The following is a 24,006-nucleotide window of genomic DNA, read 5'->3' on the forward strand; positions in this document are numbered from 1 at the left end:
AGATTCTGTGTCTCCCTCTCTCTGACCCTCCCCTGCTCATGCTGTCTCTGTCTCTCTCAGAAATAAATAAAACATTGAAAAAATTATTTTTAAGTCATTTTTTATAGTATAAGTGCTAATTCTTTTTTTTCCTTCATAGGAGCTTTGATTTACTTATTAGATATGTTCTGCAATTCAACACATCCACAGGTTCGAGCCCAAACAGCGGAACTTTTTGCTAAAATGACAGCAGACAAACTAATAGGTCCAAAGGTGAGCACAAAATGGGTCTTCAGAAAGAAATTTATTAAATCTCTGTTACTTTGATACTAATTGCATGAAGTTTGCCAAAGTATGACTTTGAGGATAAGGACATGATTTGATATGAAAGTTGGGAGTTTGGCATACTTGAAATTGTTGCTCTGTATTACTACTTTGAGAACAGTTACAGTTGGAGAATCCTCTATCGGAAATGAGAAGTCTTAAGAGAGTGTTTGGATTATGGTGATAAACTGTTTAACTTCCTTGAAGAAAGAACAGACGTATATTGAAGTTATGACAAGGTAATTAGGTTAGATTATCTCAGGATTGGCCTGTGTAGAAGTAGCTAGTGAAGGGGAGATAATGATCTGTGTTCTCACCCACTCCACCACATGTATGTTAGTAAGGCTACGCCACCCTAGGGAATAAGTCCATACAGGCACGTGAGTGTAGCCGCCTCCACACTCTGCAGGAAGATCTTTCATCCATAGTTTGGAGGTGACCAGATAATCTTTGGAATCCTGGTCCAATTTATAGACCAGGAACCTGTTAAAACAGTACTTCAAAATAGAATTCATCCAGACAGAGGTGTAGTCAGTCTCCTCATGTTACTAACTCAATTTCAAAAGAAATAGTGCTTATTGAAGTATTGTCTGTGCCAGCCCACAAGGCAGCACCTCAGAGAAATGTGTCTTGAAATAAAGGCTCTTGCACCCTCACCTCCAGAGTCTGATTTTGCGGGCGCCTGGGTGGCTCGGTCGGTTAAGTGTCCGACTTCGGCTCANGAAAGAAAAATCTGGATTTAGTATTTTTTTTGTCTTCTCCCTAGATGTTGAGAATGTGTCACAGGGCCTGAAACTTTGGGAATAAAGTTAATAGTCTATCATCACAAGGATTGATGAAATGAGGGAGATTACATTTGGGTGTCTTCTGCAAAGGTCCATAAAAGTATGAATATTGATTTTTTTTTTTAAGAGTATGCTCATGGGGGAGGAGCAGAGGGGGAGAGAGGATTTTTTTCTTTTTAATGTTTATCTACTTTAGAGAGAGAGCATACGTGTGGGGGCAGAGAGGGGCAGAGAGAGAGGGAGGCAGAGAATCCCAAGCAGACTTCGTGCCATCAGCACAGAGCATACGTGTGGGGGCAGAGAGGGGCAGAGAGAGAGGGAGGCAGAGAATCCCAAGCAGACTTCGTGCCATCAGCACAGAGCCCAGTGTGGGCTCAAACTCAGAAACCAAACCCTGAGATCATGACCTGAACTGAAATCAAGAGTTGGACACTTAACTGACTGAGCCACCCAGGCCCCCTCTTTTTTTTTTTTTTTTAATTTTACTTTTAAGTAATCTCTATACCCAACATGGAGCTCGAACTCACAACCCTGAGATCAACAGTTGCATGCTCCACCAACTGAGCCATGCAGGTGCCCCTAATAATTGAGTTTTCTTAAAGCTAGAGTTGGGTAGTAAGTACATAGCTGTAATTATTTAATGTTACATGTTTTAGATAACATTTTAGATGTTTAAAACAAATGTACTGAAGTTGACTTTGAACTGTTCAGTATATTTTGACCTTTGAAATACATGGGGGACAGGGGTGCCTAGGTGGCTCGGTCGGTTGAGCATCTGACTTTGGCCCAGGTCATGGCATCATGGTTTGTGAATTTGAGCCCTTGTGCTGTCTCTCTCAAAAATGAATAAACGTTTTTTTAAAAAGTTGAAATACATGAGGGACAAATTTTATCAAGGTGAATATATTTACACATAAACTTTTTGTATAGGAACAAATACCAGCTCCTTAATTGGATGGTTTGTAGGCAGATTTTTTTTTTAGAACTGGGGTCAGTAAACCTTTTTCCACTTTTGGTTAGCAGCTTTATTGAGATAGAATTGACATACCATACAGTTCCCACCTGTAAAGTATACAATTCAGTGGTTTCTTGATACTTACAGATTGGGTAACCCACAGTCAGTTTTCATCAACCCAGGAAGAAAACTGTTCCCTTTAGCAGTCACTCTTCCCAGCACAAACTTATATTCTAGATTTGTCTGTTCTAAGCATTTGCATTTCATGTAAATGAACTCTGACATTATGTGTTCTTCTGTGACTGGGTTCTGTCACTTAGCATGTTTTCAAAGTTCTAACATTATTGTAAGTATCAGTACTTTGTTTCTTTTTATTGCCAAATAATACTCCATCTTCTAGGTATACCACATTTGTTTTTCCGTGTATCATTTGATAGACGTGTGAATTGTTCCTACCTTTTGGTTGTTGTGAATAATGTGACCGTGAACATTTGTACAGGAGTTTTCGTGTGGATCTGTATTTTTATATCTGACAGTGGACTCTCTGAATCAAAGGGTACTATTGTTTAATCTTTTGAGGAATTGTCAAACTGTTTTCCAAACTGGCTGCACCATTTTACATTACCACCAGCAGTTATGAGGGTTCTCATTTCTCTACATCTTAGCTAACTTTTGTTATTAGATTCTTTTTTGATTAGAGCCATCCTCGTGGGTGTGAAATGGTATCTCATGATTTTGATTTGCATTTCCCTACTGACTAATAATGTTGAGTATGTTTTTATATGCTTATTGGCCATTTGTGCACTTTTTAGAGAAATGTCTGTTGGTTCACATCTTCTGCTTATCCCTTAGTTGGGTTATTTATCTTTTTACTATTGAGTTGTAATTGTTCTTTTTATACTCTGTTTGCAGTCCCTTATCAGATAGAGGATTTGCAAATATTTTCTCTCATTCCAGGAATGTCATTCTGTCTTCTTTGTGATACCTTTTGAAGCACAAAAGTTTTCGATTCTGATGAAGTCCGCTCTCTCTCTCTCTCTCTTTTTTTTTTTAAGTGTATTTTGAGCGAGAAGAGGGTGTGTGTGCAAGTGGGAGATGGAGGAGAGGGCGGGAGAGAGAGAGAAAATCTCAAGGAGGCTCCATACTGGTAGCGCAGAGCTTGACACAGGGCTCGAACTCCAGCCATGAATAAGATCATGACCTGAACTGAAATCAGGACTCAGTTGCTTTACCAACTGAGTCACCCATGTGCCCCCTATAGCTTGTGCTTTTGATCTTATATGTAAGAAACCGTTGCCTAATCCAAGATTATAAATATTTATGCCTGTGTTTCCTCCTACTAGAGTTTTATAGTTTTAGTTCTTGGATTTATATCCTAAGTCCATTTGAATTAATTTTTGTACATGGTGTGAGCTACGGGTGGGACCAGTAAACTTTTTCTATAAAGGATCATGTAAAAAATATTTATCCTTTTTGGGTCATCCGATTTCTTTCACAAAAACTCCTTTTCCTTAGGAAAGCAGCCGTAGACCGTAACTGTGTAAATGGTTGTGTTGGTGTTTCAGTGAACCTTTACACACAAAACAGTTGGCGGGCCAGATTTGGCTCCTAGTGGGCCAGCCCTTTTCTCAAATAACTAAGTAACCTGAACATAACTCTGGAGGCTTATCGTCAAAGAATTTGCCTTATGGAAATTGTTTTACTGCTTGTTTAATAATATCGGTGAATGCTTGCTTTCTAGTTGAATTCAGTTATGATCAAGAAAAGTGAAATGATTCCTAGTGGATGTTCTCTGTTATCTAACTAATACAGTTCATATATCTGCTTTAGTTCTTTGTCTGCTTAGGAAGTTCAGAACTAAATTTATAGTATATCACTATCAGTAATACAGAGTTTAATTTCCTTTGTGGCTGGCTTTATATTAGTATTCATTCAAATAAGTTTTTGACTCTCTGCTACATGTGAGGGCCTGAGAATACAAGCAGTGAATGAGTGAGACAGACCAGGTCAGAGAAGCTTTCCAGATGATGAGTTTGAGCACAGGCTTGAGTGTCACAAAGGAGAGAAAACCACGTGAAGACCTTAGAAAACTTAACTTCCCAACCTTCATTTCCCTTTGTCTTAGTGCCTCATACACAGAGTTTGTGTGTATGTGTGTTTTGGATGTATTCTTTTTACTGCTGCTTTTTTAACGTAATCAGTACACTCAATGTGAGACTCGAACTCATGACCCCAAGATCAAGAGGTGCATACTCTGCCAGCTGAGCTGGTCAGGTGCCTCTGTATTATTTTTAAAGCTACAGTTTAAGTCCTTTTTGAAAAATGGCACAGTACAATGTAAAAACGTAGTATAGCAAAATAAATACACTAAAAAATACTTGAAACACACAAAGGCAGCAGCATGAGAAAAATTTGTTTGCAAAGGCGGGGGGCATGGGGGAGAGTTGGGACAGGCCTAGAATACCCATTTAAATAAGAGTATTCTGGGAAGAAGGAACAGCGTGCGCAGGGCATGATCCAGCAAGGTGTGCTCTGGACAGTATATGCATCAGCACTATTGAATTTCTTCAGTTATCTTAAATTTGAGGCAGAGAAGCAATGAAACTGGATAGGTAAGTAAGAAGACTTGTTAAAGTCAACTTTGCATAAACTAAGGTTGATCTTTTCTCCCACTCCAGAACATTTGGATAATAGTTACAGCCCAGATCAGCCTCACCACAAAATACAACAGCATCATATCCTAGAGAAATACAGAACACACCAAACACTGAGCTGTCCAATAGGTCTCTTTTCTTTCTCACCGCCCCCATATAGGTCCGCATTACATTAATGAAATTTCTGCCGAGTGTTTTCATGGATGCCATGAGAGACAGCCCTGAAGCTGCTGTCCATATTTTTGAAGGAACTCATGAAAATCCAGAGTTAATTTGGAATGATAGCTCCAGAGATAAAGTGTCTACAACAGTTAGAGAAATGATGCTAGAGTAAGTAACGCCTTCAGGTAAATCGCCAAAAAGGACAAATGTTTTCCATGTTGTCCGTCACCTCTCTAAATTGATTCTGAAGATTGATGAAAGTGCATTTTGTGACTGAAGTTTGATACTCTACCCTCTCATTTTTTTCCCCTAAGGCACTTTAAAAATCAGCGAGATAACCCTGATGTAAATTGGAAGGTAAAATATACTTTTATTCAGAGGAAGGAATTGTATATTTTACTGTATTTTTGTGGATTTGTTGTTGTTTTTTAATTCCTACTGAATCAGTTTGATGACTATTAGACACTTTGTCGTTAAGACACTTCAGAATTCCCCTGGGAAGTCAGGTTCTAAATTTAAAAATAGGAATATTCGCTTTTTAAGTGAGTAATCAAAGTACCTGTTTTGAATCTTATTAAGGGATTATATTAAAAATTAGAGTAATTATAATTTGATTATATTAATGACTGTTTAATGGGATTTGCATTCTTTGTGTCATGTATGACTAATGATTAAGTGACTTGACTGTAATTCTTTATTTCTTTAAGTTGCCTGAAGATTTTGCTGTGGTGTTTGGAGAAGCAGAGGGTGAACTTGCCGTTGGAGGAGTTTTCTTGAGAATCTTTATTGCACAGCCAGCATGGGTTCTAAGAAAGCCTAGAGAATTCCTTATTGCACTATTAGAAAAGTTAACTGAGCTCCTGGAGAAGAACAATCCTCACGTAAGATTCAGCCATCAGTGACACGTTTTCAGTAGTTTGCTAAATATATACAGATGGAGTTTCTGTTAAAATACCATCTTCAGTGTCCGTACATTAAGAATTGGCAACCTTTTTCAGTACAGCAGCCACGTTCAAATTCAGATAGGCCCATTCACCTTTTTTGGGGCAAATTCAAAAGTGAGCATGGTTATTCCTGAACCAAAGTTGGAGATGTCTACATTGACAAATTGCTATTCTTGACAACTATAGAGGCTCTAAAAGAAGGGATCTCCAATGGTTGTGTTATTTTAAGGGAAAAAACAACATTCAGTGTTCCCTGGAAGTGTGTCCTGCTAGTGTCCTTCACTCAGCCTTCCATATGTGACCCTGTGAAGACATTGATAGAGTAACTTGATGAGTGAACCTTTATCTGTGTTCAAAGGCAAAGGCTCCTAGGTAAGTAGGAGTGAAAAACTGGCCTTACAGTATATAAGGTTTTGTTACTTAAACCTTTAGAGTACAAATAATTGAGGTACGTGACTGTTGGCTGTATTAAACAAACTGACTATGGAGCAAGATGATAAAGAGCCCAAGCTGTGTTATTTGATGGTTCTGGATCCCAGTACCAGCTCCACCACTGACTGGCTCTGTAACCTTGAGCAATACTTCATGACTCTGTCTCTTCTAATAAGTTTTGATATATAGAGAGTACTTAGCATAATGTCTGGCACATGTCAAGTACCTAGAAATTACTAGTTATTATCATTAGCTTAGCACAACGTAAAAGAAAATCTGAGTTTGTCAGATATTTACATATGTCTCTGTGGTCCCATTTTCTCTTTACTAGGATTTTTGCTATATACATAGTTTCCTAAAACAAGAAATCCTCAAAAAGCAGCAACTTAGGGGAAAACACAACATCTTCCTCCTGTATCACCTTTGTTTTTGGGCCCATCCCATTTCCATGTTTGTTTCAGATCCTGTGGGTGTGTATGTCTGCATAAAATGAGACAAGTTACAGATTTTTGCAGTCCACATTAGAAAGTGCATTATGGCAGCCAAACCAGTTCAGTAGGATTTTTAATAGAACTGGGATACGCATTTCACGAGTTCTGCATTCTCCTGAACTATTCACGTTCCCTGATACATTTTTATAACACTGACTAAAACTTTCTGGTAATAACTTCTGGGAGATGATCTCTTATCCCTGCAGTAGAAATAAGATATGACCTGGCCCAGTGAAAGGCTGCTTAGATTAAGAGATCACATTCTTGGGGCACCTGAGTGACTCAGTGGCTAAGTATCTGACTTCGGCTCAGGTCATAATCTTGCAATTTGTGGGTTCGAGCCCTGCATGGGGCTCTCTGCTAACCACACAGAGATTGGAGCTTGCCTTGGATTCTGTGTCTCCCTGTCTCTCTGTCCCTCCCCTGTTCGCTTACTTTCTCTGTCAAAAGTAACATTAAAAAACATCAGTTTCTTAAAGTCCTTTAACTTTGAATTCATGCCTTTTTTTTCAAGATGGGAAGATTGTTATTTTCTTAGGATTTGTGAATCAGTTTTAAAACATCAGCCCCTAGGGGTGCCTGGGTGGCTCAGTCGGTAAGCGTCCGACTTCGGCTCGGGTCGTGATCTCACGGTTCGTGGGTTCAAGCCCTGTGTCGGGCTCTGTGCTGACAGCTAGCTCAGAGCCTGGAGCCTGTCTTCGGATTCTGCGGCTTCCTCTCTCTCTGACCCTCCCCTGCTCACACTGCCTCTCTCAGATAAATAAAACATTAAGGATTTATTTTAAATAAAATAAAAAATAAAAAATCACTTAAAACTTGTAGATCTCTAGGGTAGAACACCAAATAGTTTCCAACGATGTTTAGGACTTAACTTTGTCAGCATTTTATAGTTTCTTTGTTTCTTTGTTTTATACCCTCCAGGGAGAAACTCTGGAAACTTTGACAACGGCAACAGTATGTCTCTTCAGTGCACAGCCGCAGCTGGCTGACCAGGTCCCACCATTGGGCCATCTCCCCAAAGTGATCCAGGCAATGAATCACAGGAACAATGCCATTCCTAAGAGTGCCATCCGCGTTATCCATGCCCTGTCTGAAAACGAGGTAGTGATGAATCCATTTAGTAGCTTATAAATCTGGAATTTATGTATGCTCCCTCTTCCTGATTAATGCACATTGCAGTCCACATCCTCTTGCTACCATGTGCCCTTCTGCATGTGAACCAGTGGTATTGTAGCAACTCTAAACTAGTTTAAATGATGTAATTAACAGGAGACTGAATTTGACTGAGTTCGTTGCTAAATTTGAACTGAATGTAGGTTTTTCATATATTTTATTATTGTATTTACTGTGCTATTACACGTAACCTTTTTTTGGACACTTAGCTGTGTGTTCGAGCCATGGCATCTTTGGAGACCATCGGCCCACTGATGAATGGAATGAAAAAACGACCAGATACTGTTGGTCTAGCCTGTGAAGCAATTAATCGAATGTTTCAGAAGGAGCAAAATGAATTAGTAGCACAAGTAAGTGACTTTCTAGATTTGGTACTATTTTACGAAAACAAACATATCAGGCAAATAGATTTTCACTTATTTAGCATTGATTTGTTTTTTCTGACTTAGGTTTAGTAAGGAGATAATTTGTGGGTTTGTGCATGCATGATTTTATATTTTACATACAAACAGGCACATGCCTATATGTATACACTGAGAAAGGTGGGATGACTTTCAAAAATCTTAATCATCTTCAGAGTACTTTTGTGATACTTAAGTTTTAAATTTTGGTTTTCTGCTAAGCATTTATTCTTAGCTTGCTTTGTCAAATTTGCTTCTTTGGAAAGATTCACTCGGTTGAGTGATTCCTTCATTTCTTAAGTCATGTTTTAGAAACATACCAAGATATCTACTGTTTTTTGTTTGTTGTTTTCAAAGACACTACCCACCTAATGAAAATATGACTTGGTGGGTATGAATGTCATGTAGACAGACACTGAAGGAACAAAAACTATTGCAAAAGCGATCTTTCTAAAATGTAACTATTAAATATAACTGGGTCGGGGCCCCTGGGTGGCTTAGTCGGTTAAGCGTCCGACTTTCGCTTAGGTCATGATCTCGCCGTTCGTGGGTTCGAGCCCCGCGTCGGGCTCTGTGCTGACTGCCAGCTCAGAGCCTGGAGCCTGTTTCAGTCTGTGACTTCCTCTCTCTCTGACCCTCCCCTACTCACGCGGTCTCTCTCTCTCTCTCTCTCTCTCTCTCTCCTAGAAATAAATAAAACATTAAAAAAAAAAAAAGATTAAATATAACTGGGTCACTGTTCATCTTAAATACCCTTCATTGGTTTCCCATTACCACCAGATGACAAAGTGACAGCTGACTTCCTTGGCCTCAGTACAAGGCCCTGCATTTTTGTATCTGATCTCCCAGCCCCTTTCCTCTCCAGTCTCCTATCCCCACCTATCACTTGCCCCTCATTTAGGCACGTCAGAAATACTAGGTACATCTCAAGGAGGTAACTGGATGCTCTGGAGTTCAAACTTAAAACTGGCTGGTGAGGAGGAGGTGTTGTTTTGGAAAAAACTTGAGCTAGTGCTACCACTTGATGGCTCTGTGACCTCAGGCAGGACACACAAACTTACATTCAGATTTCTCATCTGTGAAATAAAATTCTAACTACCTCACAGGGTTGTTAGGAGAATGGTATCTATAAAGGGAGGTATACTCACTGAATGTTAGTTATTTCTACCTCTTTCCTCTGAGTTTTAGGGTGGGTAGTGAAGATTGTGGGATTCCAGAATACTAGCTAGCTTTTTTTAGGCTGACAGAAAATGTCTGGTGAATGCAAAAGTTGATGTTTTAAGAAAATGTGAAAAAATATTAAGGTATTTTAACTCTTGTGCCCATTATAGTGTCACTAGAAGAGGCAGCGCAGTATAGTGGCTAAAAGCTCATGCTCTGCACTTTTTACGTCTAGATAGAGATTGCATTGCTGCTTGTTTTCCACCAACAGGTTTCACCCTCTATGCGTTGATTTTTGCATCAGCGATAATAGTAGTGCCTGTATCATTACACGTTGTGAGGATTAAATAAAATAATCAGTCTGTAACATTTAGAACAGATGATGGCATGAAATAAAATCTCCTTAAATAAGAGTGTCATTATTATTAGATCTATAAAAGAAATCTTCATTAAACTGATAGGAGGTTGTCTTCTTCCAGATACGGTTCTGGGGGTGAAACTGTTTCTTCAGTGTAAAAATGGTTTACATTTTTCTCAGCGTATTTATGGTATGCTTAATATTCTCTTCTAGGCCCTGAAAGTAGATTTGGTTCCATACCTCTTAAAATTACTCGAAGGCATTGGCCTTGAAAATCTTGACAGCCCTGCAGCCACTAAAGCTCAGATTGTTAAAGCTCTCAAGGCCATGACTCGAAGCCTGCAGCATGGAGAACAGGTGAGTCTACACAGGGGTGACTTTGATTTGCTGGCTACGACAGGGTTTCTCCAAACCAAGTGTCTTGGCCATGGATGATCTCTGCACCTGTCCTCCTCGTGTACTCATGTAGTCACTTGCGGAGGTTCTTTTTTTGGAAACTGATAGTGTGTTGTACATTCAGGAAGAAAAATGATGAAATTCTTGTGCATAGAAGGATATTGAGTGAGCATTTAGTGCTGGTTAAGGTTAAGGTTCAGTTCTAGCATGTATTTCTAGATAGTGGTAACCACATTCATTAACAATCCCATTATGCCATTTTAGAAAATTGTTTTAGTTTTATTCCCTTTCTTTATTAACACTTACAGCGTGTGTCAGCTACATGCATATCCTGACTTCAAGACAGCCCAGTAATTCAATTTTCCTTTTTGGTTTTATTCTTCTTGTTGCTTCTGAGGAGGTCCTCATTCAGTGTTACTGTCCAGCATTACCTACTAATGCTCTCTTTCTCTGTGCGTGTTTAATTAAGGTGAAATTTACACAAAATAAAATTAACCATTTTAAAGTGAACAATTGATTTGTATTTAGTATATTAACAGTGTTGTGCAACCACCACCCTACCTGGTGCCAAAACATTTTTATCACCCCAAAAGAAACCTCTATATCCATTAAACAATTACTCCCCATGTGTCCCTTCCCTCAGCCTCTGCAGCCACCACTTTGTTATCTCTGCATTGACCTATTCTGAATAGTTCATAAGTGGAATCATACAATATATGACCTTTTGTGTCTGGCTTCTGTCACTTAGCATGCTTTTAAGATTCATCACGTTAGAGCATGTATCACTGCTTCATTCCTTTTGATGGCTAAAGTATTCCTGTATGTGTACGCCACAATTTGTACATTTATCCGGTGATAGACACTTAGATTGTTACTACCTACTTATGTTCTTTCATAGGTTTAAATTGACTCAAAGTTTTCTTTTAGTGATTGCACTGTGTTTGTGTAAAGCCTAACTGAAGAAACATTTTTATGCTCTCACCCATTCTGTCAGTATCACCATATGAGTCATTCATTAACTCTGTGTTTAGAAGTAGAACTTGCCAAGCAGAGGTACTCCTGGTGCCATGTGCAGGCACTTGTCTTACCCTCACCCTGCCTCAGGATTCCTCTTGATGAAGTTAGGCAAGTAACCCTGACACTCATCTTCTGATTTCAAGGGGAGGAAACAGTGATCATTTCCAAACTAGCAGATCCTCCACCACCTTCACAAGTAATTATTTCCAGTGGAGCTTCCAAAGTTAAAATAGGGAGCCTCTTGGACTCACGTGGCCCCATATATATTCTAATACCTGCCACCAGACTATCTGACACTCTCTCCGCTGCCAGACTCAACTGTGAGCACTTTAGAGACAGAGACCGTCTCACATCTTTGTGTCCATTGTGCCTCCACATGTGAGGTGCCCAATAAATACTTGTTCTGAATGTTGGTATGTGAAAGCTTCTAAGTTGGAATTCTCTAAACTTTTTTTAAATCTGTGTTACACAAAAATATGTCTTTTGTCGTAGTCCAATACACTTTACACACATGTTGTTTGTATTTACATGTATATACATCAAAGATGAGTATTTAACCCATTTTACATGCGGTACACTGATGCTTTCTATATTAACCTATTTCCTCAAGCATGCTGATCGCACCCTCTTTATTGATTTCATAAATTTCTCATAGGTCACAACCCATAATTTGAAAGACTGCTTTAAGGTTTTTTAATTTATTTTGAGAGATAGAGCACATGCACAAGTGGGGTAGCGACAGAGACGGAGGGAGGGAGAACTCTAAGCAGGTTCCGCACTGTCATCACAGAGCCCGACACAGGCCTCAAACTCAGAAAACTGCGAGATCGTGACCCGAGCTGAAATCAAGAGTCAGTTGCTCAACATACTGAGCCACCCAGGCGCCCCAAGACTGCTTTCAGTTTTAGCTTCTTTATAGCGTCTTCTCCCTAGACCCCTTCCTTGGGAATAACTTCATGAGCTCATGCCACACTGTCAGCCAGTTGTTACTATCACAAGAAAGTCTTCCTGCCCAAATAATAGACAAGCCAGTAAATTACAAGTTCAAATAATAGTGTCCAACTTTAGGGGGAAGCCTGACTTAGGGTCTTCTTTGGATCTGGTTTAATGAGATGTCCCTGTCACTGGCATAGAGCGTTTGATGAATGTCAATCTTTGGATCTTTCCTCGGCTTACTTCCCTTTTGTCTTGGAAGTTTGCTTTTTCTCTTTGGTTCATTTCCAACACCCAGTCCTTAGTAATGAGGCTAACTTAATTCATTATGCTCAAAGAATTTGTTTTACTTCCTTAGGTGAATGAAATCTTGTCTCGTTCTTCAGTCTGGAGTGCCTTCAAAGATCAGAAACATGATTTGTTTATTTCTGAGTCACAAACAGCAGGATACCTCACAGGTAATCCACACCTAATTGGTTACTCTAAAACATATGGCAGAACCTTCCTTTTGCCCTGACTAGACTAAAAACAGCATTTCGAGTGTATTCCTCGGCTACAAGCCACCTGTCTTGGAAGTCTGGTGGTCATGCGGTGGACCTCTGGGGTTAGCCCTGGGTAGATGTTAACTGCTATTGTGTTGAATGTGTGCTGACTGAAACGTGGACTTTGCTCAGTTTTGACCCAATGAATTGATGGTGTCATAGGTTATATTTGAAGCACGACTATGTTGAAATGTTTATCTTGAACGTGTAAAAAGATTAGAGAAATATCTACTTAGAAATATCAGTATCGGAAACATCACATATGTTATTTCCCATTTCTGTCAAAATAACAGATTGAAACTCCAAATATGAACATTCATCCGTGAAATATTTCTTCTAAGTTTCCAGTGATTAATCTGTAGTTTTATAAAACATTTTCAAATTTTCCTCTTGTACGAAAAAGTCTGTGGGTACTAAAAAGGGAAAGGACATTTTAGTGTCTAGGTGATCAAAAGATAATATGTTTTTTTTCTCTTTGGATTTTAACTTTTTTCTTTCATAGTTTATTGTCAAGTTGGTTTCCATATAATATGTTTTTGAAGCTCAGGACATTTGTCTATTTGGCACACTAATTGCACAATAATTTTAGAATATTTGTTTTCATATTGGCTTCTGTTTAAAAAAAAAAAGTACCATTCTGTTGCTATATCTGAAGATAAAAAATAGTCTCTAGTATAAAAGTTTTCAGTTTGAAATTAACCTTAAGAATAGCAGGTGGTTTTTGCCGTCTGCTCGAGTGCGGTGTATCAATAAACAGAAATACACTCTGTGTCCTCCTCTTACCAGAGAAGATGTAGGTAAATTGAGAGAAAAAATAGTACTCAGTGGTTTGCATGCCAATGTAATTGTTTGAGTAATCCTGATTGCTGGTATAGACGTTTATAAATCATGAAGACTAAATCCTCAGTATTCAAAAATGGGGACTTCAGAGAATATTTTACTTTGTTTTAATTTTAGTCCATTGTGGCACTACTGCTTGCTTCTTCACTGTGACAGCCTTAATGTTAATCCACTAAAGTTTATAACCAGAGCCCTAACATTTGTAAACACGGTGCTTTGATTGCCCGTCCTGTGTGTACATTAAGAGCAGGGTCCTATGTTTCCCTTCTGACGTTTCCATGTGCCTGTCCTGTGATTTCTATGGAGAGAAATAACCTAGAAAATGGTCTTTGTCTACCTTGTATCTCTCTCTCAAATTTGAGATGAAGCTGTAGTTTCTAAGAAAGAGTATGTTTTATAATAGGCAGACTAAAAACTTCCTTCTTTAGAGTCTTTTTTCAAAAGTTCATGTAATACCACCTTTTTGTGGCATTATGTTCATTACTTGGTGTATAAGGATGTTGTGACTGGAAAATCTTATTTTTTTTCCAGCTAAGAATTAACTACTTACTTAAAAGTTTGGCCCTGAACAATAAAAAGATGTAGATTAGAAGCTTTTCTACAGAGTCACCTTTCTAATTTGATGAGTTCTCCCTTGTGCTTAGTGTTTATTGACTTGACTTGATGGAATAAAAGCCTTTGGGTGCTCCTTGACTTAGTAATGGGATGTGGGTCAAAAAGTCTGTGGTTAGAATACAGAAGAGACGGGGATTTATCTTTAGAAATCTTTAGGTCCTCACCCCATCCACATTTGCTAATAACTATAGAAAAAAGTACAGGGATTAAAAAGGCTCCTGTCTGTGCCTTTTCTTTTACTTGGATCCCTGGGGTGACTTCTGAATGAGGTGTGAGAAGCAACTATGACGAACTCTAGAGGATGGAAGAGGGTGGGGGAAGAAGAAAGCTGGGGTTTACAAATTTCTTTACATCTTCCTCTGGGCCCACTCAGGGCAGCACATTCTGTACAAAGCTGGTCAGAGGGAAAACGGTATAAATCCCAACTTGTAAATGGCCTGGTGTTACTGGGGCCATTCTGCAGGCTCCTCAGCCTGCAGGCACGTCTGCATGGGACAGTCTGGACTAGCCCTGCGCTGTGCTGGCCCCGAAATGGTCCAGTTCTTAGCACATGATCAGTCTGGGACGTTCTTTTGTTGAGATGTTAGTTGTTTGAGATTATCCCATCAGCTCTCCTTGTTTCTTGAAAAGACTGCTTTACAAGTCAAAACACTACCTGTTGAATTGTCTCCTCATTGTTTAGGTTGTCAAATGTCTTCTTTTTTGTGTTTGAGCTTTTCCATCGATGCTTTGTATTGTGTGTCATGTGTTTGATAAAAGGGGCAAGTTATTCTGATAATGGCAGAATCGCATTATGGGGAGCTCCGTGGAATGTATACATTGTTGCATTGAGTTAGAATTTTAATTGATTAGGATTTACCTCACCCTACCCTCAGCCTGGAGGAAATTGTCATTGTGCCCAGTGTGCAAATGAAATGAGGTGCTGTGAAAACCCACTACACTAGCCATTTTACTGAAATACTGATGATGAGTTTGGCAAGTGGATTTTGTTTAGGAGATGGTAAAAGGTAGAGGAAAGTTAATTATTCTTTCAAAGTAAGATTAAGAATGACCAAAAATACGGTAATTATTTTCTTCACCCTGGCTGCTGAGCAGCTATCATTCAGTCACATCTCAGGATTGGGGATGTAGATAAAATGTTGGAGGCGGGACTGCTACTTGTGGATGAATTGAGAGGAGGCCGTCTGGTTCCATAGGCTCTTTTGCCTGACCTACTTGTTTTGTTTTATGATAAATACTTATCTAAAGGTGTCTCATTGCAGTCTTACCCACAATGCAGAAAATGTTTTCATTGACCCAGGCCCTCAGTTGTGTAAGCCATTTGTTAGGAGGTTCTAGAAGAGGGTGATGCTGAGAAGCTCAAGGCCCTGTGAAAATAATTTTAGCAGGGAAAATCCTCAAATTACATCACCTAGAAATTCAGTAGAGAAAGAAGGAACAGCAGGGAAAGGAAGAGAAGCCGGGCAAGGTAAACATGCTTATGGGAATGAGAATTGATGATGAAGAGTTTTGTATAGACACACATACACAACCCCTATGTATATTTATACTAGAGGCATGTGGCATAGTTAATTTGGCTTCCTGAGGGTCATTAAAGGGAGGGTGGGTGCAATTCTTAAGTCTTTCCTCAAACCAGTCCATTGGTTCTTTATGACTTAGGATTTTTTTTTTTCTACCTTGTGTTTTTTTTTGTCACCTGTCCCAAGACTATACAATGTGAGTGATGTTAGGAAAGATTCCCTAGGATGGTCAGTTTACTGTAGGACACTGACTGTTGAGGCCAACCTTCCTTCTTCTGTTTCCCCTGCTGAGACTTTCATGTTCATTTTTAACAAAACCCACGTTCTTTCCACTACTCCATCATTGCAGCCAATTTGTTTTGTGGGGTTCTTTGTTAATTTTCCGTCTTTTCTCATTCTTAAGTCTGGCAGCCTTGCACATTGTTGCCACATGTCCCGTTTCTGGTAGCCCCCACTGTCTCCTCCCACCTTTCCCTGGAGAACTGCTCTGTCCTCATCCTAACCAGACATGTTCTAAAGGAGAAGCCAGAGGTGTGAGGGAAAGAGCATTTCAGACTTACTTACAGAAATATCCAGGAATTGGTTTTTCTTTTCCTAAAGTGGCAAATGGTGGGGCTAGAATTTGGCCTCATGTCGATGATCATTCTAAGCTTATCATTTAACAATTTAATTTTAGCCCAGAAGTTCCCAAATTTTTCTCAGTTCACAGTTCCTTTAATGTCTTTTTTTTTTCATTGACTGCTAGGCCAAAAGAAATAACCTAATAGTGAAGTTGAAGTATTAGGTCCAAACAACTTGAAAGTGGTTGTGTGGTGTCCAACAAATGTTGCTGTGTTTCTCTCCGATGTAAAAAAAAAAAAAAAAAACCCAGCAGCACCCCTGTGAATCTGTCCCAGTGTGCTTCCGCACGCAGTGGAAGAACAGTAGCTTTAGTCTGTTTTCTATACATTGCATTCATGATTTGGTCTCCTCATCTGCTCATCTGATGTGACCAAGTTGAGTCCACAATTGGAAGTGCTTGAAAACTTGACCGAGCCAGGGTGTTTGGGGGTTTATTCGCACAGCTTCTGTCTTTGGTGAGAGCCACTTAATATATCTGTGGTAATCCTGCCACTGCCGAAGGTTCAAAGGGTGACAAGTTACCTGGTGGAAAGTGATGTTAACAGTGTGGTGCTGTAGCTCTGAACGGCCTTGTTAAGGAGGTAGGTCGACCCGGTAGTCTTCTGCTGAGTAGTGTGTGGAAGGCCTGCCACCCTGCTTGGCAGAGGCGGGAGTTGGTAGATGCAGGCCTTACAGTGCCTTAAAATGGGAAAATCCTTTTTCCAACTTTTAGAAGTTCAGGTTCCAAGCCCACGTTTTAGAGCTCACGCCAGTCGAACTGTCTCTGGCTGTATAATTACGTGCTAGATGCAGAGTGTGCTCAGTGATGCAAGCCGTTTCACATCCTGAATACAAGTGCTTGTAAGGTGAAACACAAGATGAATCTGAATTGTGTCCCTTTTGTCCTGCGTTAGTCCCTGTTAGCCTTAGCCTTCATCAAACTGCTCTGCTGTTTGCACTTCCTTATAACTTCCCTTGCTGCTTATATTTCTTTTTTCCCCTCAGGTGTCTCTCCTTCCCTTCTAACTGGCAGCAGCCCCCTTCACCTCAGGAGCGGGCTTTAGATCCGCTCTGCCAGGCAGCTTGCTAACTTCTGTGTAGCTCTCTGAAGCAGGTAGAGAACCATTTTGCTAAATGCATGCCGCTCCCACTGCCTTTCTAGTTCTAACCCTTGGATGATGTTCCGTAGCTGTTTGCCTTATTTCCTACAGTTTGAGCTAACAGTATCTCTGTTTGTGGTATTATGCTACAATGTCTCTCACAAGTACTCTGTACAGTTTGTGTGCAGTGCTTCTGGGATGTGATTGTCTCTGTAATGTTTACAGTAAACTGGAGGTCTAGAGCCAGTATCTACCATGCTCATAGGACACATCTTGATAAATGCTGGCATATGTAGCATTTCTATGCAGTAGAGAGTCTTATAATCAAGGAAGATCTATAAAACAAACATATTGATAGCTTTTCCCATAGCATTCTTGTTTTGACCTGTGACAAATGTCCAGAGCCTTCCTTGTTTTGGAGACGTGAGTATAGCAGCCCTTATTCATTTGGTGTTACTGGTTATAATAGCATTTCTTTGCACCAAATGAAAGTAGGTTAACTTGAATGTTGATAAAATGTTTTTCTTGGGCATTTCCTCAAATATGACTTTTGGATGGGCTGACTGAGTATGAAGTATCTTTCCTCTACTTGTTCCTTGTATTTTTTTTTTTTTTTTTTTAATTTTCCATGTGACATAGCTGTCCTTCAGTGCCCAGGATTTTTTTGAAACCTTGAATTCCCAGAATTGAGAAGGGCCAATTTTCCATGTTTCCACACCAGTGTTACTGTCCAGCATCAGTTTTGAAATGATTTTTAACTTTGTCATATAGTAAAGACATACCTTGAAAATGGCACTGGGTAGTTGTCTATTAAGGTATGATCAGGTACTTGACTAGCTTCTGACCTTCTTACAAAGGTGTTTTCACAGGACTGTGCTCTCTAGAAGGTGTGTGTTTTCCTTTCTCTCTTGCAGGACCTGGAGTTGCTGGCTACCTTACTGCAGGAACGTCCTCGTCAGTCTTGTCTAACCTGCCGCCTCCTGTAGACCACGAGGCAGGCGACCTTGGCTATCAGACTTGACCACCTCTGTGAGAGACAGTAAATGCTGACAGGCCAGTGCCCAGTCCACATTCCTCCAACTGATACGTTGAAACAAACTCTTACTGCCTTTCTCCTAGTTTCATGACAGTGTTACTCCTTTTTCTATAAATATATTTTTATTTAGGAAAAAAGTCAGTGATCCTAATTGTATCACGTTGTAAGAAAGCACTCTGTGGATCAGCCTAAGTGGGTACACAAGAAGTTGTTTTTCTTGAAGTATGTAAGCACATTCTGTTCCTTTGTATCTGTTTACAAGACTGTGAATCAAAAAGACAAAACTTTCTTCCTAGTTTTTATAATGTTTTTTTGAATTAGCGTGACTGTGGGGTTGAACTGCAATCTACAGAAATTGGACTAAGTCTCTTGTCCCCGGAAGACCGTGCTTCCCTCTCCTGCATCGAGTCCCCGTGGCTGTCCCTCCGTCGTCTGGCACTATTAGGTTTTGTCCTTGCGTCTGTTCACCGGCATCCTTTCCCCAGTCGTTAACCTTCTGAGAGCTCACAGTACACGTCGGTATGTATAACTGGCTTTACCAAATTGAATGAAAAAGGAGCTTGTGCAAAAAAAATTAAAAAATTTAAAAACGGATGTCAAGATGTTATGTAAGAGATTAGTGTAATTGTGAAATGTTCTATACATTATCAAATATATAAAGCTTTCTATATTGAATGTACATTATACAGATCATTCATATGTGTACATAAAATTTTAAAAATAAAGGGAATTGACTGCTTTGTTAATGAGATATATTTGTTCTAATTTACCTTTTACTGTTGAAGACCTGCTTATTTCTAAAACAGATCTAGTAGTAGAAATAAACATGGACTGTCCCTCACATTCACAGCCCCTCATCCAGACAACCACACTGACACATCTGATCAGTCCTAACGCCCTTTGGTAATATTTCAGCCACATTTGAATTGCCAGAAACCTAGCATTTCGTTTATTTTCTCTTTAATAATTCAGGAATAGGCGAGGCTATTAATATTCTAATGTGTGAGACACTAATTCCAACATTTTTTAAGGCAAGAGAAATTTAAAGTGAGATCATATTTCAAATAACACGGATCTCAGCATGTAGGTGTCCTAGTATGATCACAAACTACAAGAAAATAAAAACATGTAAAGAATACAGGCCCTTCTTAAAGAATGAGGAAATATGCACACCTCCGCATTGCCTTTGAAAAAGCAAGAGCCAAGTTTATTCCATAGTTGATGTGTAAGCAGAGTGGAATGGAGACTTACTCCCACAATAAGTCACTAATTCAGAATTTTGCATCATCTCAAAGATTATAGTGTATATGCCCATGCACGTATTTTAATATATAATTATGGTTTTTGTTTGTAGGCAATACTTGTCATAAAAATATATATTCATTAAATGAAATTGTAACAGCTAACTTAGGAGTAGGTGGTATAGGAGAGCACAAATCAATATATTTCCTTTAAATACTATGAAAACATAAATATTGTGTTTATGATATTTAGAGGGCTATTTAAATTAATCCTCAATCGGGGTGCCTGGGTGGCTTAGTCAGTTAAGCATCCGACTTTCACTTAGGTCATGGTCTCGCGGCTCGTGGGTGCGAGCCCCGCGTCGGGCTCTGTGCTGACTGCCAGCTCAGAGCCTGGAGCCTATTTCAGAGTCTGTGTCTCCCTCTCTCTCTCTACCCTTCCCTCCTCACGCTGTCTGTCTCTCTCTCCTAGAAATAAATAAAAACATTAAAAAAAATTAAAAAAAAAATAATCCTCAATCATTGATATTTAAGTAATAGCTCATTCTTACTGAATTTTGGCTGTATGCCAAACATCATATAAACTCGTATGTACACAGTCTCATTTAATCCTCAGAGCAAACCTATAGGCTTGAAACTGATTAAAGTCTCATCTTCCAGGTGAAGAACATGGGCTCAGAGAGGTAAAGCAACTTAGCAAAAGTCACACAACTAGTAAGTAACAGAGTAAGAAATCAAACCTAATCAGACCTGACACCAAAGTCTGTCCTGAGCCATGATCCTAACACAGCAGCAAGCTGAAGCAGTAGGTAACTAGGAAAACCGAGGAGTTTTTTGTTCTGTTTTGTTTTTAAACATTTTTATTGTAAACCAAAACACAACTACAGAAAATCTCATTGAATGGATTCATCCTTAAAAGGCAAATCTCTCTTGAAACTATCATCTCCATCAGGAACTTGGCCAGCCTCTCCAGAAGGCCTTTCATGGGCCCCCATCAAAATCACAGCTACTCCCTCCTTCTAAGAGTGACCACTTGCCTGACACTTCCTTGTGTTCCTTTATAGTTTATCTTCTGAGTATACATCCCTAGGATTTGGGCTTGCATTTTTCCTTCTTTTAATACATTTTTGAGTTTTTTAAAATCTTGTGGCTCCCTTTCCATTCCCCTTTTCCCTTTAACTTTATTGAAGGCCCTAAGGCTGTTTGTTGGTTTTCCCAGGCTTAAAGTTACTAATCATACATTCCTAGTGCAATTCAACTTATTCCTCTGCCCTTTGCATCTGGAAGCTTGATCAGACTCTGGTTCCATCCCTTTGGCAAGACTAGAGGGGTGCTTGGTTGTTTTTTTGTTGTTGTTTGGAAGCACATCATGTCTGTAGGAAATGTGCTATTAAAAATAAGGGAAGCTCAGTGTGACTAGATGCATTCATACATTGGGAGTTAACAAAATGCTGCTATTCCACTTAGTAACCGGAATGCTTTTATAAAGAATTGCTTTCCTGCGCCAAAAGAAAAAAAAAAAAGTAAAATGTTAAAGTAGGACTACATCAAACTAAAGTTTCTACACAACAAAGAAAACCATCAGCAAAATGAAAAAGCAACCTACTGAATGGTAGGAAATACCTGCAAATCATATACTCAATAAGGAGTTAATATCCAAAATGTGTAAAGAGCTCAGTAGCAAAAAGTCTGATTAAAAAATGGGCAGAGGGTCTGTATAGACCTTTCCAAAGAAGACATATAGGTGGCCAACTGGTACATTGAGAAGATGTTGAGCATCACCAATTATCAGAGAAAATACAAATCAAAACTACCATGAGATACCACCTCACACGTCTCAGAATCTCTAATATCAGAAGGGCAAGAAATAACAAATGTTGGTGAGGATGTGAAGAAAAGGGAAACCCTTGTGCACTGTTGATGGAAATGGAAATTGGGGCAGCCATTGTGGAAAACAGCAGAGAGCTTCTTCAAAAGATTAAAAATAGAACTGTCATATGACTCAACTGTTCCATCATGGGTATCTATCTGAAGAAAATGAAAACACTAATTGAAAAAGGTACATGCGCCCCATGTTCTCTGTGGTGTTATTTACAATAGCTACGTATGAAAACAACACAAGTGTCCATCCGTGAATGAAGGGATAGAGGAGATGAGGTGTTTATAGACCATGGAATATTCATAAAAAAATGAAATCTTGCCGTTTATGACAACACAGATGGACCTTGAGGGTATTACCTTAAGTGATGGAAATCAGACAAATACCCGAAGATTTTATTTGTATGTGGAATCTAAAAGAACAAATGAACTAACAGCACAAAACTCATAGACATGGAGCTTGGATTGGTGGTTATCAAAGGGGTAGGTGTACAAGGCAGGCAAAATGGGCAAAGGGCGTCAATTGTATAATGATGGGATGGTGATCACTTTGTGTTTCTACAAATACTGAATTATTATCTTGTATAACTGTAATATGCCAATTTTACCTCAATAAAAGAACAAAGAAAGAAACGCTTTCCTTTATGTGCTATTTGTCACCCAGTGGCACATGTCATATGGGAAAGGCAGGATGAAAGCTTAATTCATTCCCTTTACTCATCAGATACTTTCAAGGTAATCTACTCACTGTCATCTTCTGAAGGTGACCAATTTGTTTTTTTTACTACTACCATTTATTGGATTATTTTTTAGTATCAGATTTAAACTGGCCGCTTTTCAGTGCGGCTATAGACCTGTTCATTGTGCTTCACAGATACAGCACTTTGTTAAAAATTGAAAGTTTTGGGAACCCTGTGTCAGGAAACTCTTGGCACTGTTTTTCCAATGTCATTTGCTCACTTTGTGTCTGTGTGTCACATTATGATAATTATTGCAATATTTCAAACTTTTTCATTGTATTTCTTTGTAACTATGATCACTGATCTTTGATGTTACTATTGTAATTATGTGGGGGGACATGAACCGTACTTATATGAGACAGCAAACTTAATAAATGTGTGTGTTCTGGCTACTCTGCTGGCTGGCTGTTCCCCAGTCTGTCCTGGGGCCTCCCTATCCCTTGAGATAACAACGTTATTGAGATTAGGCCTATTAATAACCCACTATGGCCTTTCAGTGTCCAAGTGAAAGGAAGAGTCACATGTCTCTTAACTTTCAATTAAGAACTAGAAATGATTAAGCTTATTGAGGAAGACTCCATGAAATCTCAGACAGGTGGAAAGTTAGACCTCTGACACCACACTGTTAGCAATATTGTGACTGCAAAGGAACGTTCTTGAAGGAAATTAAAAGTGCTGCTCCAGTGAGTACATGAATGCAAAGAAAGAAACATCATTGCTGCTACAGAGAAAGTATTAGTGGTCTCAACAGAAAATCAAACCAACTGCAATATTTCCTTAAGCCAAAGACTAATCCAGAGCAAGATCCTAACTCTCTGGCAGTGAGGAAACTGCCAGGGGAAATGTTTGAAGCAAGCAAAGGTTGGTTCATGAGATCTAAGGAAGAAGCCATCTCCATAACAAGGTGAAGCAGCACGTGCCGATGGAGAAGCTTCAGCAAGGGACCCAGAAGATGTAGCTGAGACCGTGATTGAAGGTGGCTGCACTAAGCAACAGATTTTCAATGTAAATGAAACAGACTTGTGGTGGATAAAAGGCCATCTAGGACTTTCACAGCTAGAAGAAATCAGTGCCAAGCTTCAAATGACAGGGTGTTAGGGGCTAATGCAGCTGGTGACTTTAGGTTGAAGCCAGTGCTCGCTTGCTATTTGGAAGGTCCTTAAGAATTATGATAAATCTACTCTGTGCTCTATAAATAAGACCTGATTGGCAGCACATCTGTTTGCAACATGGTTTACTTCATGTTTTAAGCCCACTGTTGAGACCTCCTGCTTAGAAAAAAAGATTTCCTTCAAAATATTACTGCTCACGGACAATGCACCTGTTCATCCAAAAGCTCTGATGGAGATAGACAATGAGATGAATGTTTTCATGCCGGCTAACAGCATTCATTTTGCAGCCCATGGGTCATGGAGTGATTTTGACTTTCAAGTCTTATTAAGAAATAATATTAAGAAATAATAAGTAATTTCAACTTTCAAGCTTATTAAGAAATACATTTTGTGGGGTGCCTGGGTGGCTCAGTCAATTAAGCTTCCAACTGTTGATTTCAGCTCAGGTTATGATATCACCATTTGTGGGATTGAACCGCGCATTGGGCTCTGAGCTGACAGCGTATAGCCTGGTTGGGATTCTCTCTCTCCCTCTGTGTCTCTGCCCCTCCCCAGCACACATTCTCTCTCCCTCCCCTCTCCCTCCCCTCTCCCTCCCCTCTCCCTCCCCTCTCTCT

The 24,006-nt window shown here is 39.5% G+C and overlaps 1 protein-coding gene across 2 annotated transcripts in view; it reads left to right on the plus strand.

The window, feature by feature from the left end:
• The window catches only part of DNAJC13 (DnaJ heat shock protein family (Hsp40) member C13), a 124,267-nt gene extending 105,098 nt beyond the window's left edge, over positions 1-19,169 (plus strand). For both annotated transcript variants that reach the window (XM_077752284.1, XM_077752285.1), the window contains 9 exons: positions 140-252; positions 4,858-5,027; positions 5,174-5,216; positions 5,567-5,740; positions 7,648-7,827; positions 8,109-8,249; positions 10,033-10,176; positions 12,524-12,623; positions 18,297-19,169. In XM_077752284.1, the coding sequence (XP_077608410.1) occupies positions 140-252; positions 4,858-5,027; positions 5,174-5,216; positions 5,567-5,740; positions 7,648-7,827; positions 8,109-8,249; positions 10,033-10,176; positions 12,524-12,623; positions 18,297-18,403 (1,172 nt within the window). In that variant the 3' untranslated portion in view covers positions 18,404-19,169. The remainder of the gene's footprint in view (positions 1-139; positions 253-4,857; positions 5,028-5,173; positions 5,217-5,566; positions 5,741-7,647; positions 7,828-8,108; positions 8,250-10,032; positions 10,177-12,523; positions 12,624-18,296) is intronic.
• The last annotated feature ends 4,837 nt before the right edge of the window (positions 19,170-24,006 follow it).

The sequence above is a fragment of the Crocuta crocuta genome, unplaced genomic scaffold (genome assembly GCF_008692635.1).
Source record: "Crocuta crocuta isolate KB4526 unplaced genomic scaffold, BGI_CrCroc_1.0 scaffold580, whole genome shotgun sequence".
NCBI lineage: Eukaryota > Metazoa > Chordata > Mammalia > Carnivora > Hyaenidae > Crocuta > Crocuta crocuta.